The sequence below is a fragment of the Marmota flaviventris genome, chromosome 12 (assembly GCF_047511675.1).
Source record: "Marmota flaviventris isolate mMarFla1 chromosome 12, mMarFla1.hap1, whole genome shotgun sequence".
Lineage (NCBI taxonomy): Eukaryota > Metazoa > Chordata > Mammalia > Rodentia > Sciuridae > Marmota > Marmota flaviventris.
In genome coordinates, this window is record NC_092509.1 from 69,919,872 (window position 1) to 69,935,893 (window position 16,022).

At 34.7% G+C, this 16,022-nt stretch overlaps 1 protein-coding gene across 1 annotated transcript in view; it reads right to left on the minus strand.

Moving 5' to 3' along the window:
* Nucleotides 1-1,057: 1,057 nt before the first annotated feature.
* Ppp2r5a (protein phosphatase 2 regulatory subunit B'alpha) overlaps nt 1,058-16,022 on the minus strand; it is a 66,313-nt gene continuing 51,348 nt past the window's right edge. Inside the window, exons 5-13 of the mRNA XM_027934710.2 lie at nt 14,104-14,234; nt 12,690-12,749; nt 11,764-11,872; nt 11,089-11,142; nt 5,509-5,559; nt 5,119-5,238; nt 4,903-5,030; nt 4,078-4,179; nt 1,058-2,210 (exon numbers count right to left, since the gene is read on the minus strand). Of these exons, the coding sequence (XP_027790511.2) occupies nt 2,078-2,210; nt 4,078-4,179; nt 4,903-5,030; nt 5,119-5,238; nt 5,509-5,559; nt 11,089-11,142; nt 11,764-11,872; nt 12,690-12,749; nt 14,104-14,234 (888 nt within the window). The 3' untranslated portion in view covers nt 1,058-2,077. The remainder of the gene's footprint in view (nt 2,211-4,077; nt 4,180-4,902; nt 5,031-5,118; nt 5,239-5,508; nt 5,560-11,088; nt 11,143-11,763; nt 11,873-12,689; nt 12,750-14,103; nt 14,235-16,022) is intronic.

A 16,022-nucleotide genomic window follows, 5' to 3' on the forward strand; every position in this document is an offset into this window, starting at 1 on the left:
TTATTTGTGTATGTGAAACCCTGGGTTCAATCCCCACCACCAAATAAAAAATTCAAAAAAATAAGCCAACTAAAATCCTTTTAATGTTACTGAAATAGCTAATAAAATTTGCTCCAATGAACATGCTAAAACTATCCCATATTGTGGAAAGTGGGGAGACCTATTAAATGTGCTTTAGAAAATAAGCATAAATATTTAATAACAAATATTTAAGTAAATATTTAATAGGAAATAAGTAAGCACATTTACCTGTTCAAAAAATAAAAACAAACCTTTAACAACTATTAGTTGCAGCCTGTAAAAATGCACTCTAGCTGTTCTTTAGTAAAAGAAATATTCATAAACTTACAAAATAGACATTTAGATGTGACTTTTGCTTTTTGGAAAGTCAAGAGCTCGCCTTCCTGTCAGTGTGTTGTAGGATCATCCTTTAGCTGTGGGGTCTCTGGCTGTCAGCACTGCTGCTGGCCTGGGGCTAGTGTGGCAGGCCGGGACCCCCTTGATACCTCGCCCACTTGAAACTAGTCCGACAAGAACCACTGTGCAGGAAGGGAGAGTTTCTCCTCAGGCCACAGAGAGCAGAGGATGCCCTTCACAGTGACCTGGGAGTATTGTGTAGCGCCTCTGGTGGTTTCTGACTGATGTTAAAGAAGTAGGTGTAAGTATCAGTAGCTGAAAACATGTCATTACAGTAATGTCTGACTTTCATCTGCCAGTCTCCTTGCCCTTCACAAAACAGGCTGTTATGTCTTGTGGATTATGAGATTTATCATCTTGGTTCTGTTTTAATTAAAACTGGATTTAGAGGTAAACATGAAAGAAGATGGAAGGATATCTGAGAACTTAGAATTTGATGAAAATACTCTGTAAAACAGATAAAGTCGGTAAATGGCTAGAACACTAACCTACGGCCCACAATCTTCTTATTTTTAATTGGAATGCATTCTGCAATTCGTCTTTATTTTCTGTAAATATGCATATGTATGTTAAAGGGGAGCATGCTTCTCCCGAATGCTAAGCTTGCAGCTGAAAAAAGCAAAGATCACATAAGGCAAAATACAAACATAGACTTTATTAAATGCTGCTCAATCCCCCAATGAAGATCTTTCATTACAAAACACTTTTCCACACAACTGCAAGTTAAAAGATTGGAATGGTACTCTGATAACAAAAGATGTGAGAAATACTTGACCAGGTAAAAACATACAAGACCTCTATGTAGTCAACTTTTTCAGAATTCTACAGAGGGAGCCTACTGCATTCCCTTTAAATAAAGCCAGGCAGTGACAACTAGCAGTCTGCACCACCACACTGTGGGACGCCATCCCTGGGTCAGGAGGGCCTGGGGGAGGGGCAGGTATGGGGACTGGAAAGGCCCTGCCTCCAGCCTTGCAGAGGAAGAGGAGGAATGAACCCAGAGGAGTGCTCACTCTGGGGTGTTGCAGGTGAAGGGGGACATTCATGAGGAACAATCTGAAGAATTTTGGTTTACTTTCCCAGCTTTTATTTATATTTTGTGCTTTAAAAGCCTGGAGATTTAAGGTTTTGCTCAAATTCCAGAGTACAGTAATATACTTCAGGGCAGGTTATCCCACCATCGTGTTTCTGGGAGAGACAAGGGGAAGGCTGAGGATGATACCTTAGTTTTATTTCAGGAAGTATTCTTTTTCCTAAGATGTAACTAAGGTCTGCAGCAATGTCAAAAGCACATTATAAAAGGGGAAAATATACAGAGCGGACTACTTGATCTATGTGCAACACAATCAAAAAAGAATTCAAGTCATAATTCTTACCACTCCCATAATTATCTCACTCATATCATAGATGATAGAATTCATTTCTGTGAAACTTCAGAAGTGACACAATAAATCAATGATTAGACAAAGGTTACAATATACTGTGGCCATGATACAGCACATGGCTATGTTTAGTCCATATATATTTTTCATTTACAGTTGCCAGAAAAAAAATTGGCCTTTTAATTATATTATATTGATGAGGTTTGCTTTGCAATTTTTACATATTCCAAAAAAGTGTACAAAACTCTGCCTATCCAGCACACGTGATAGGCTGTTTTTTATTCGGCACTTTTATTGCTGAGAATACTGTGCATGTTGTAAGCACTGTTCTGTTTTTCAAGAGCTTTCTTTAGCTTTAGCTCCTCTAATTTCTTCCATAATTCTTCACGTTCCAATTCCTTCTTCTTCTCTCTGTAGATAAATCACAATTTTTGTAATCAGGAATTCTTTCAGAAGCTAAAGAAAAAAGCTGTTTGGTAGTTTATTGGAGGACACGCTGTTGGCCCACAAGTCACTCAAATCCCTCTGCTACAGCGCTGGTGTTCAGCTACCAGGAGCATCTGAGTTCTCTTTGTCACTATTGTAAGTGTAATTGGTCTGTTCATCTCTTGTACCAATTGAAGGTGACCACTGGCTTTCCCTCCCAATACATGACCACTACCACAACCCTGCTTTATTGTAAACAAAGCACTTTGACATTAAGTTTCTAATGTTAACTTCTTGTGGTCAGTGTAGCAGCTGGATCACTATGACAGACCAATGGCAGTGGCCACAAGGGCAGTCTGAAGCACCTTCCTGTTGCATCTCTAGTCACAACCAGTTGGTATCTTACTCTCTTCTGTATCTCCCTCTCTCTCTCTTTTTAATATTTATTTTTTAGTTGTACATAATACCTTTATTTTGTTTATTTTTATGTGGTGCTGAGGGTCGAACCCAGGGTCTCGCACATGCAAGGAGAGCACTCTACCGCTGAGCCACAACCCCAGCCCTCTCTTTCATATCAAATGAAAACCTTGAAGTTTGAACAGCCAATGTCAAGATAGTTTATATGTTGCTTCAACAACTTAATTTCAGTTCCAAAGGAAATTTATTCTGTGGCACTGGGGATTGAACCCAGGGCACTCTACCCTGAGCTACATCCCCATTCTTTTTTATTTTGTGAGATAGGGTCTCACTAAGTTGCTGAGGCTGGCCTTGAACTCATGAAGCCTCCTGCCTCTGCCTCCCAAGTTGCTGGAATTACCATCACACCCAGCTAAGAGAAACATTTCTTTCCATTGCTTCCTGGGAGTCAAATCATGTGCCTAATTTCTATTCCTGCCTGAAAGACTGCTATTTAAGAAAAATAATACATTGGGTTATTGAAGGGCTAGCTTCTTTCCTTACTTGGCAAAAGAAAACCATTACTAGGAATTTGTAGTAAAAACGCCAGCTTTTCTGAACAGAATAGATAATATGCTTTTTAGAAGTAAATAGTAGCTGTTATCCTCGAATGATGGGTGGACTTAGGTATACTGATTACTTGCCTATCTTCTTACTTTTAAAAACAATTTACTTTCCATATATGTATTTCAAGACTATAATAATAATTGGTGAAATTCTCAAAGAGGTAACCACTAAGCCATGTTTCTAAAGGCTGATATGAACTGTCATTTCTCCTCTAAAATATATTTGACACAAGGAACAGCACATCACTAGTACCCGAGTATATCATTATGTGAGTTCCCTCTTCCTAAAGAGCCACACTGCCCTTTGAACCCACTTTCTGGGATTCGCAGCATCAGAACTATCAAAACTATTACACAAGGAACAAGTGAAGAATGATGCTCACTATGGAAGCCCACGTGCACAAAAGTGATTTCCATAAATGTAAGAAATCAAATTGTATAAATTGGTATTGGAAATTCAGCATAAATTGTATTTCACAATGTAGACTGCTACCAGACTGAGGAAATCTAAGGTATTTATCATAAAGCCTGTTTATCTCAGAATGAGGTAAATAGGCTTTATGATCCACATTAAAATCCTAATCTAATCATTAGGGTAAGTAAATTATGTAACAACCTTAAATAATAAATGTCACTGCTTTTTCTGCTTAACAAATTTATAAAAAGTGCTGGGGCTAGTTTATCTGGAAATGACTCATTTAGAGACTTTCAAATTACATTTAATGTAACTGACTTTGTAAACATAACTCAGAAGATTTTATCTTGCTGAATTGAATCACATTCTACTAACTAAAATGTTAGATAATTTTAAAATTCAACATATCAAATACCTCTGTCTTTCAGCTTTGTATGAGCTTGTAAGGTCATCAAAGAGCTTGCCGTTCATTTCCATTAGGGTTTTCAGCACGTTGTACACCAGGGCTACAATGGTCCTGAAATGAAAAGGAGCCAGTCCTGGGTTACTGAAGCTAGCAGATTGGAGAATTCTAAGAGAACTTAAATGTTGGCTGATTCCTTTAATTTGGGGTGTTTTAGAGATGATAAAACCGAGGTTTCAAAGGTTTATAATGTGTTCAAAGTCCCACGGCCAGTGGTGGTCAAGATGGTGTAATCCCAAAACTTGCACCCTTTCCATGTTATGCTTAAAACTCACTAAATACGTCTAGTTATCTTAATCTCTGCTCTAGTCTCATTATCTGAAACCCCAAGTAACATTAAAATAAGATTTAAAAAAGATCTAATTACCATAAATTAAAAGTGGAAAACAGCATAAGAATGTCACAGGAAGTAGAAATATATATGCATTCTACTGTGTGTCACTATGGCTTAAGCATGTCAGCTTCTCCCCAGGATGGTGCAACCCACAGAGATGAGGCTGTACTGAGAGCCAGGCAGCACAGCTCTGCCTTGCACCTCGCATGCCTCATGGCGTCTGACCACACACTGGTACAGAACGTTACACCAAATGCTGAAGTACATTTACAACTGTATAAAACTGTATGTATATAAAATACAGAATAGAATAAAATGGTGATGTTAACCTTTGGCATAAGTTCCATATCTCTGTAGGTTTTCACGTATGAGTTAGGAAATCAAATGATAAAAAGGTTTGAAAGACAATACAAGAAAAACATGACCAACATAAAAACACGTACGGATTCCAGTGTTCTTTGGAAATTTTGTACAAACTGGCAAACATAATTGGTAGAATTTTATCAATATTCTCCTCAATCAAACTGAGAATATATTCATTATTCCAGAAGTACAATGCTCTTTCTGCAACCTAAAAAAGACATTCAGAAATGTCAGAACTCTTAAGATAAAAGAAATAACAGTAAAAACCAAAAATGGTGCCACTGAAAATATCTTACCTGAAAATGAGAACTGGAGACACACTTGGATATCTGCTTAAAAAGCGGCTCTTCAATTTTTTTGAACTGTGTTGGTTCAATGACATCTAAGATTTCTTCAATTTCTCCTAAAAACATCACCTAGGTTAAAAAAATTCTCTTTTAAAAAACAATGACAAATTATATGATGTTTATATAGACACCATATGAATGAGTTTAATCTACAAATTATAAAGTGAGCAAAAAAGGTCTGGTTGGCGTACAATTCATTGTAATGCACAGCAGTCCTACCCAGTCTCCCCACATCTCCCGCTCTGCGTCAGCACCACTGTGGCCAAGCCTGAGAGGAGTTCACAGCCCTGGGGTTGGACAGTTCTGCTACAGTGCACTACTTCAGTGAACAGAACCCACCTCTTTCTGACTACATGTTTTTGGCCAAAATTTCAGCAGTCCTCTGATAACCTGCAGGAAAAAAATAAAAATAAAAAAACTTTAGGATGAGTTGAACAATGAAGGTAGTCAATCCCAGAACATTTTTAATGATGATGATTAATTAACATTTATTCTGAAGTAATATATTTAATATCTAAGTTTATACTTAGATATTTTCTGCACGAATTAAACTTTCATTCAACAAATTACTGAGTGCCTTTATACTTTCTGCTCCGCTTTAAACTTTCATTCAACAAATTACTGAGTGCCTATTATATACCAAGCAGCATTTTTGTTTGTTTGTTTTGGTATCGGGGATTGAACTCAGGGGCACTCGACCACTGAGCCACATCCCCAGCCCTATTTTGTATTTTATTAGAGACAGGGTCTCAATGAGCTGCTTAGCACCTCGCCATTTTGCTGAGGCGGGCTTTGAAGTCTCGAGATCCTCCTGTCTCAGCCACCCAAGCCACTGAGATTACAGGTGTGCGCCACTGCGCCTGGCCCAGACAGTGGTCTTCATGTTGGAGACATGAATGAATGAATGAGAGATGAGGTTTCAGATTTTCACAGGGCTTATGTTCTAATGGACGGAGATCAACATGAGTGATCAACTATGTATACACATAGAACAATTTCAATAGCAGTATATGCTACTAAATAAGACAGGATTAAAGTGGTGAGGTGAAGGAGGGAAGTTATTTTAGGGAGAAACCGTAAAGAACAGATAGTTTCTGTTATCTAAACTATTATGAAGCAAAAAAAAGAGCCAGAGAGTTTCCCAGTTTGTTTATGGCTACCATAATCTTGATAACCAAAATGCAAGAAAGGACCTGTATTTTCTTTTTCTTTAGTTGTAGATGGGCCCAATACCTTTATTTATTTATTTATTTTTATGTGGTGCTGAGGATCAAACCCAGTGCCTCACACATGCTAGGCAAGTGCTTTACCACTGAGCCCCAACCCCAGCCCCTAACAGTATATTAACAGAACACTATTTCATGGCTAATTATCCTAGAAATGCCAGGATGGTTCAACTCTATAGGTTAAAAGGAAAAAACTGTAGGATCTTAAATGATTTTGAATAGTTATTTGATTTTTTTTGATTGACTATATATTCTGATAAAAAAGACAAGACAGAGAATTTATCAGAGACCATCAGCACTCATTTTACATAATGGTTTTTTAGACACAGGCTATAAAACCATCTAAGCTTGGAAGAATTGTGGAAATACATATTTTCTAGCCTTTTTTAAAAAAAGATTTATTTATTTTTATGTGGTGCTGAGGATCAAACCCAGTGCCTCACATATGCTAGGCAAGTGCTTTACCACTGAGCCCCAGCCCCTCTTTTCTACCCTTTTAGGTCACTTAATAGTTTGCTGGTCTGATCCAGTAATGAGTAACTCTCACTCAAATTAAATTTGGGTGGAACACAATTTTGGAGCCAGGATTCAGTAAGACAAAGGAATCTGATGAATAATGCTGGCAAGGAATAATAAATTCTATTTGTCTAAGTATATAGCAGTTATATGCTTCTTGAAAATTACTAGAATAGAAAAAGTCAGTATGTGGCTAGTTGGAAGGTAATATATAAAAATTTCTTTAATAGATTAAAAATAATTTTCATAAGCAACTCTTATTCTTTCTCCTGTCCTTTTTAAAAAACTTATTGACCATCTAATAGGATTATAACTATTTTTCTCCTGAATTTAATCTATAAATTCCAAATACCAATTGAGTTACCTTTGGAATTATGGAAATATTTATTCTAAAACTGGCAAATGTAATCAATAGCCAAGGTTGTTGTTGTTATTATTTTGGTGAGGGAAGATCAATGGAATACAACCTATACTACCAATATCAGCAATTTAAACTAGATGGTGTTAGCACAGAAACTGACAGAAGAGATAAATAAAAGAGTATCTAGACAGACTCAGGCATATATGGTTTTAATACATGACAAAGGTAGCATGGAACAGATTATCTCCCTTAGGCCTCAGGTGACACCTTGACTTCTGGCCTCCAGAACTGTGAGAGAGTAAGTTTCTGTTGTTTTTAAGCCACCAAGTTTGTGTTACCTCATTATGGAGCCTAGGAAACTATAACTGGAATAAAGATATGAAAGCAAAACTAACTCTAAAATAACTTTAATATGTAACTAGAAAACTACTACAAAAATTTAGAATATTTTTATAATTTCAGGGGTAGAAAGATTTTTCTTTTTCCTTTTTTTTTTTTTTTTTTTTGTGTGTGTGTGAGTGTGTATGATACTGGGTACTGAACTAGGGGCACTCTACTACTGAGCTACATCCCCCTTTGAGATGAGGTCTTGCTGAGACTGGCCTTGAGCTTGCAATCCTCCTGCCTCAGCTATCCAGGTAGCTGGGATTACAGGTGTTTGCTGCTGCACCTGGCAAGGGGGGCGGGTAGTTGTATGTATATATGCAGCCGTATAACCAATGTGATCCTGCAACCTGTACACATGGAAAAATGAGAATTCATACCCTATTTGAATCAAATGTATGATATGTCAAGATCATTGTATTGTCATGAGATATATATATATATATATATATATATATATATATATATATATATATATATATATATTTATATTTTAGTTTTAGATGGACATAATATCTTTATTTTATTTATCTTTCTGTGGTGCTGAGGATGGAGCCCCATGCCTCACACATGCCAGTCAGGTGCTCTTACCACTTAGCTACAATTAACTGCAGCCCATAAGAAGATTTTTTTAGTAAGACAAAGAAATAGATTTATGACATAAAAATTATTGTTTTGTTTAAAGAGAAAAAACAGTATATTCAAAATTAAAACAAACTCCCAAGTAGTCAAAAAGGTTTTGCAAAATAACAATAGGGAAAGAGCTAAACGTAGGACATAGAAATATAAATGACCAATAAACATATTAAAGGGTGGCTCGATCCTCATATATAACAAAATAGCAAATTAAAATATTTCACACCTTATAGAATAAACAGTCTTTAAAACTTAGTATTTAGCATTGATTGGCTAAGGTAAGGGAAAATAGGTACTGCCTCATTCTGGAGTGAAATATTGTGAATATAGTATAAACTTTTAGGAATACAATTTCTAACATGTTAAAATTTGCATACACTCTGACTCAGCAGCACAGATTTTACTTTTTAAATGTTTTCATTTCTTAAATTTTCAAACAGTAAAATTCTTTTTTCCCCCCCTTTTTTCAGTACTGGGGATTGAACTCAGGACACCTGACCACTGAACCACATCTCCAACCCTACTGTGTACTTTATTTAGAAACAGGGTCTCACTGAGTTGCTTAGTGCCTTGCTTTTGCTCAGGCTGGCTTTGAACTCAAGATCCTCCTGCCTTAGCTTCCTGAGCCACTGATTAAAAATGTGAGCCACCGGGCCTGGCCCATTTTTTCTTTTGGTATACAGTTCTGAGGATTTATAAAGACTTATTTATAACTAATACCACAGACAGGAACAAAACAATTCTAATACCCCAAAACATGCTCTCCCCAGCAACATGTTTATGACAGTAAAAAGCTCAATCAAGTGTCAACTAAGAGAGGATTAATGAATAGTAACCCATTGAGATTTTATGCCATCAATGGAAAAAATGAAGTGGATTAACATGGAAATCTAACCATGGTATAATGAGGTTAAAAAAAAAAACAAAACTGTATTTACCAACTTATTATCTCTAAAGGACAAGATTTCAGGGAACTTTCACACTGTGCTTTAGTTTTTGTATTGTGTGAACTAATTTAATATACATTACTTTTACAAATGGAAGTTAACAGTGATTTCCATTTTAGAAAATAACAATAATTTCAAGATTTAGGTACTTTTAGATTATAATAAAACAGCAAAATCCCTAACCTGTTTATAATTTGTAGGTGGCTTTGAAATGAATGCAGGTTTCCAGAAAATTAGTAACTCCTTAACTGATGATGGTGTTACATCCCAGTAAACTCACTGTTAAGTTGGAAACAGCCAAGTCAAAAATGCATGGAAAGCATCTAACCTATGAAACATATAGCTTAGTTACACAGTACACCTTGGAGTACTGGCTGTTGGCCTTGTGACAGTGTAGCTAACTGGGAGCTGCAGCTCATGACCACTGCCCAGCATCATGAGAGTCTTGTACCACGTGTGGCTGGCTTGGGGAAGGGTCAAAATCTAAAGTATAGTTTCTACTGAATGCAGATTGTTTCACACCACTGTAAAGCTGAAAAATCATTAAGTTGAACCATCATAAGTTGGGGACTATTTGTATTAAGGCTCAAATCCAAGTAATGTCATAATTTGGGTGTTAGAATGGCCTATAGTAGAAATCATAAAACCTGTGTATGTAGAAATCTTTACAAATTGAAAAAAAATTTTCCTTTGTTAACCTAGACATTGACCTTCCTCTTGCCTATTTCCATAAACCCAGCTCACCCAGGCCAGATATCTGGGCATTATTTTTCTCCCTAGTTTCCACTCTTTAAAAAGTAATCACTTACCCTCTTTACCCACTCCAATTAAAAAGTAAAATTATATTTGTTTACTATTTACCAGGCATGAACCATGACTTAATATGTGTTTTCTCAGTTCTAAGAGGAATCATTATGAAATTATATTAAGTGTTAATTCACTTTTGAGGTTATATGTTTTCATGTGAAAATACCGTGTGCCTATTAATCCTGATTTATCTTTCAAAACTGTTTTCAGCAACAACTGAGAATCCAAAAATCCAAAAACATGAAAAATCAGGGAATGGAAAAATATTGTTCCTTTACAAAAGGTTCAAGTCAAAGAAGACTTAGTATGTAATTTTTTCAAGCATCCCTAGGGGGCTCCTAAAAAGGCTTTAAAAATCTTTAAAATTTAATTTTAATCCTTCAATCCTTCTGCTATTCTTCAACAACTATCTTAGTTTAAATATTAATTTAAAATGTTGAGGAGGCATTCTATCAAAGTACTTATTTCATCAAGGTTAAAATATTTTCTCTGTTTTTCTGTTTCAACCTATCTCAGCTCTTTTTGCATCTTCATGATAACTATCTTTTTCCTCTCTCCTGAAGTAACAACCTTTATTCTAAAATTCCATCTTAAAGGCAAGGAAGTGTTTTCATTCCTATCTTGAGGTTTATCATTAATAAGAGGCAATATCCTATTTCTAAAAGTAAAACAAAAATTCAAGGAAATAGTTTTGAAACCCTCACAGTATATTTTAATTCTGAAAGGTAAATTAAAAGTAAAGATTACCAATAAAGATTATACACATATAAAATTTCACTGTGGTCATTTTCTCCTATTGTCACACATCTCAATTACTACCTATTAATATTAATATTTTATTATATTGTTCAAGACACATAACTCATGAGCATTCTCCCCTCCCAGCCCTGTTCTTTGCAAATTAACCTCACATTGCTCCTAAATGATTTTAGCTTAAGGTACATTATTATTACTGTTTGATAACTCTGTGAGACTATAGAGAAAGTTAAAATGAAATGCTATGAATGCAGAACAAAAACATGAACATGAATGGAATACTTACTGGTTCTGTCAATGTTGTGTCTTTCTCCAGGAACTGTACAACACAGTATGCTAGCTAGAAGGTAAAAGAAAAGTTTATAAATGTTATTGAGTGAAACAACATGTAGGGATGGAAGTTTTTTGTATTTAGCCCACAAAAATATCATTTTGACCAATTTTACTCTAGTTTATTTCAATATATAAAAATGAATATACTCAAAATGTGTAAATTTTTAATCTTGAAAGTAATTTCTAATTCAAAAAATGTTTTTTTTTTTTTAGAATAGTGATTTCTCACTATAAAGTTCACTGAAATAAATGTAGAGCTAACAATTTAGTTTTTTAGCATGTAACTACATATGTGCCTATACTGATATAGAATTATTTTCTAAATATTAATAGAGGAGACCAAAATCTTTCTAGATTTCATGATCACAAGTAACTGTCTGAAGAAATGTGGGATTTATTCAAAGTCACATAGTTAATGAGGTAAGGACATGGATCAGAATGCAAGTAAACTTGACATGTACTGGTTTTGTTTAATAACTAAATATCATAATATTTTAAGCTTATAATGAAAATTTGCTATAGACAACTTACAAAGCAAACTTCTTGGTTATACTTCAAATTGTCATCTCAATATTTCTCCGTCTTTCTATTCGTCTTTTAAACAAAATTCATTTCAATTGAAACTTACCTGAGCATGAAACAAAGATAATCCTTTTGCAGTATGCATAGGAATAAGAACCTTCATTAGAAATTGTTTATGTTCTGCTTTCAGTGGCAATGCAAAGCCATTGATAATACTGGAGGGAGAAAAAGGCAGGGGGGAGGATTAAGTAGTTACTATTTTGTTTCTAAAAGGGATACTATCCACGATTATATAAGGAACAGTGCTCTGCTTCAATCCTGGTGTTGTACATTCATTCATCTTTGAACTACTTTAGAAAGACTATTATTATGAATTCTGTTCCTCTGTCATTCAGTAATCCTCAAAGAAAACCATGACTGCCAACTAATGCCACAGTATGTAATTTGTTTCATTTTCTATAAAGACTGTCACTTTATTTATGCATTTTGCCTTTATTTTCCTCTTTAAAGCCATAGGAGAGTCAATGTCACAATAGGTAGAATTTTCAATATTTTCTGAAGTAAATGGATAGTTTCTCTTACTTTGTTGGATAAACTGAAATTAAGTCGTGGTTTTTTTCCACACTTATTTTCTAAATATTCTCTGAATAGAAATAGAGGAAATTTCTAAATTCTAAATTCTCTCAAATTAATAATGCTTTGTAGTGAATAAGGCACGCAAAATGTTTGTGCAAAGTAAAGCCAAAGACTAAAGATATTCTAGAAAGAAGAGATGAATAAGGAATGGTCTATCGATACTGAACAAGAATACCTGTAACTTTATCAAATATTCACAATATCTTGAGAAACTATTCCTTCCTTCCTTCCTTCTTTTTCCTGTAGTATGAGGGATTGAATCCCAGCTTCTTGCACTGCGCTCAATATTTTAAGTTCTAAAATAGGAAATAATTTCTTCAACTCTAGCTAAGATTTTATTACATAAAATATTTAAACTTTCTTAATGAATAAAAAGAACAAGAAAACCTGACCTACCTTCCTAAGATCTCAAGGAGTTCAGCAACACCATTGAAATGTTCTGTTTCATATATAAACCTGAATTTAAAATAAAGTAGATATAATGAACATCAGAAAACTAAAAGAAAACTGAAGGTGAAGAAATCATTCTAAAGGCAGCAGTATAAAACACAGGTGTGCTTTGGGTTGTCTTTGTAATAAGCTAATTTGTCCCAAATCAGCAACCTTAACCAAATATACCTTTGTAAAACTTGACATGTGAGGAGAACAGAGTATCATTTTACTTGGAATATTCTATCTTATTTAATAAATAAGAAAGATGATTTTTCTCAAAGAAATACTTTTCAAAATAGAAAATTTCTTCTTTTGGGCTAGGGCTGTAGCTCAGTGGCACAGCGTTTGCCTAAGCATGCATGAGGCATTGGTTCAATCCTCAGCACCACATAAAATATAAATTAATAAGCAAAGATATTGTGTGTCCCTCTACAACTAAAAAAAAAAAGAAAGAAAAAAGAAAATCTCTTCTCACAAGAAAATGCAAGAGAAAAAAGAAAATCTCACAGGAAAATGCAAGAGAAAAAAAGACTGATATATAGTAAAGCGACTTTTGTTCAGACAACACAGGCTGTCTAGCCCTACAACACTAGGCTCTCTTTTGAAGCAGGGGATCATAAACTCAAATACAACAGGCCAGCACAGGTGTGAACATATGGCTGAAGTGGACAAAGGAGATGACAAGAGAAATGTAGAAGATGCTCTCACTAGAGGAGGGAGCTTTCACTCATTCGTCACTACTGCAATGTGGAATGTTGGCCTACTTTTGACAGGTCTTCAACTAATTAAAACAAACCTGAAATGCGGGTGTTAAATGTGAAGTCTCCTGATTTGAAGCGAATATTTAACAGATTCACAGTAGTCAAATGATAGGTCCCATAGGTAGTTAATTAGCCTTGTCAGAAAAATCAATAAAAGAAATTCCAAGAGCCACTGGTTTAAATACTATTTGTACAAAAAATTTCAAGGCCGGGATTGTGGCTCAGCGGTAGAGTGCTCACCTAGCACGTGCGAGGCCTTGGGTTCGATCCTCAGCACCACATAAAAATAAAATAAAGATATTGTGTCCAACTATAACTAAAAAATAAATATTAAAAAAAGATAAACAATAGGCTCAAAAGAAACAGAAAACTAGGTAAATTCTCCTCTCAATGAATCTTAAATAACATTGGTATTGCCTATCAAAAAATTAGTCTCATCATTACTGTCTACTGCAGTTTCTAAAAAGTTAAGATGCAATCCAATGATATCCACAAAACAGGCTAAAAATGACCCCAATACAACCAGTTACATTTGTAGATTTCAGATATTAAAAATCAACCTAAAAGGGTGAAGACAAGATGGAGGGTGTCTGTTTATGAATATATGAATAATTTACCTGAGGAAAATATTGTTAATTTGTTTTCTGATGAATGCTCTTAGTCCAAGAAATTTCCCATAAATTCGATGCAGAACAGTCTTCAGGAAGTCACGTTCTCTGGGATCTTCACTATCAAAAAGCTCCAGGAGCTTTAAAAAAAATCTGAGAAATTACTTTTAAAAAATAATCGAGCTAAAACTTCACTTTATTCTAATTTTGACTTTAAGATTATCTATGAAATCTTTAGATTTTTTTCTTAAAAGATTCTGCCCTATCAGATTGATTTTACCCTTGGTAAATAAATAAAGCAAAAGAAAAGCTTAGGGAGTATTTCTTTTCACTAATTTCATTTTTTAAATGACACAATAATTTAAGCACTTTAACACTTTGGGGGGCTGTGGATATATATATAGCTCAGTGGTAGTGTGCCCTGGATTTGATTCCCAGCGCTACCGCTACCAAAAAACAAAACAACAACAAAAAATTCCCCTTACTTTACCACTGATTTTTAACATTCTATCCTCCTCTTAGCTAATAAACATTGCTTATAATTTTTAGTGTTAAAATTAGAGAGGTGTTTAATGCTTTTTGATAGTAAGTTAACACATTAAGCTTTTAGACTGCAAATCATCAAATAAATGAAGTTTTAAAAATACACATGTATAAATTATAGAGTTTACCAGAAATGTGGATTTTTATGTTCTGAACTTTGGTGCTGATAATTACACTAAATTTAGATGTAAAGCTCTCGACCTCATCAGAAGTTCTTATTCCGTTGTGCCTTTAATTATAATCGTATATAATTGCATACATGTACATCTCTAACATGATTGGGTATTTTGAGGGTAGTGATGGCATAAGTCATTTTTATATATGCCTGACAAGTTAACTGCTCACAGTTTGCATTCTTTGTTGGCTACGTTAAGGCAATGCATGAGTCTCCTGAAAAAAAAAAATCCATGGTATGTGAAAATTATGTTAATATGCTTAATCCAGTTTCAATGATTAAAAATAGCTAACCTGCTCATTTAACACTCAAATTCAAGTTTCTGATATTGGGTTTACTTGAAAGATATGCTTTCAAGTTAATGAAAGGAGCCTTTAATTGTAAGGTCATTGTGTCTAAGTCAAGAACAGATATCATTCAATACAAGTTGATTTTTAAGAGGAAAACATCAGAGAACAGTTGTTAGCTACTTTTCAACCTATTTAAAGAAATATATTTTCAGATATTATAATCTAAACAAATAATCTGTTTAGAAATATAATAGTCACATGATGAAACATACACAAAACTAATAATCAGGAAACCTATTATACTGGTTCCCATACTAATATCAAGGTGCTTATAAGGGTCATTCATAACCTCTGATCTTGTTTCTTCATTGATAAAATAAGACAGGTTGAGACCAAATTTTCTTTAAGATAAGGTGCCATCATAGTCAGAGACTTCGGCTCAAATCCTGATTGCGCCTCCTAATAGCTGTTGTGAAATTGGATGTGCTCTGGCTCATTATATAAAAGCACCTAAGGACAGTGCTTAGCATATTAAAAGCACTCAGTAAATCTTAGCTTCCTCTCTTTCTTCTGAAATTCTGATTTGAACATAAAATTATAATTATGCGGTTGTTTTCCAAATTTAATAATTTTTCTCCTGCCTAAGGTCTTAAAATTACTACCTACCAAATCATTTCAAAATACAAAAACTGAGACTTCGGAAACATAAATTTATTAAAATAGCACCTGAACAGTTTTTCAGGAACTATCTGTGAAAGCAGATCATATAGACTGCTAAAATAAAATTCTGGGCCTTAGCGTCTCAGACAATTCAGGCATTTGAAGTAGAAGGTAGAAAATGGGTCCAACACTACTGGTTTTCTTCTCTCAAACCCCTAGAAAAATCCACCATCCTAATACTTCAAGCTCCAGACTAAGAA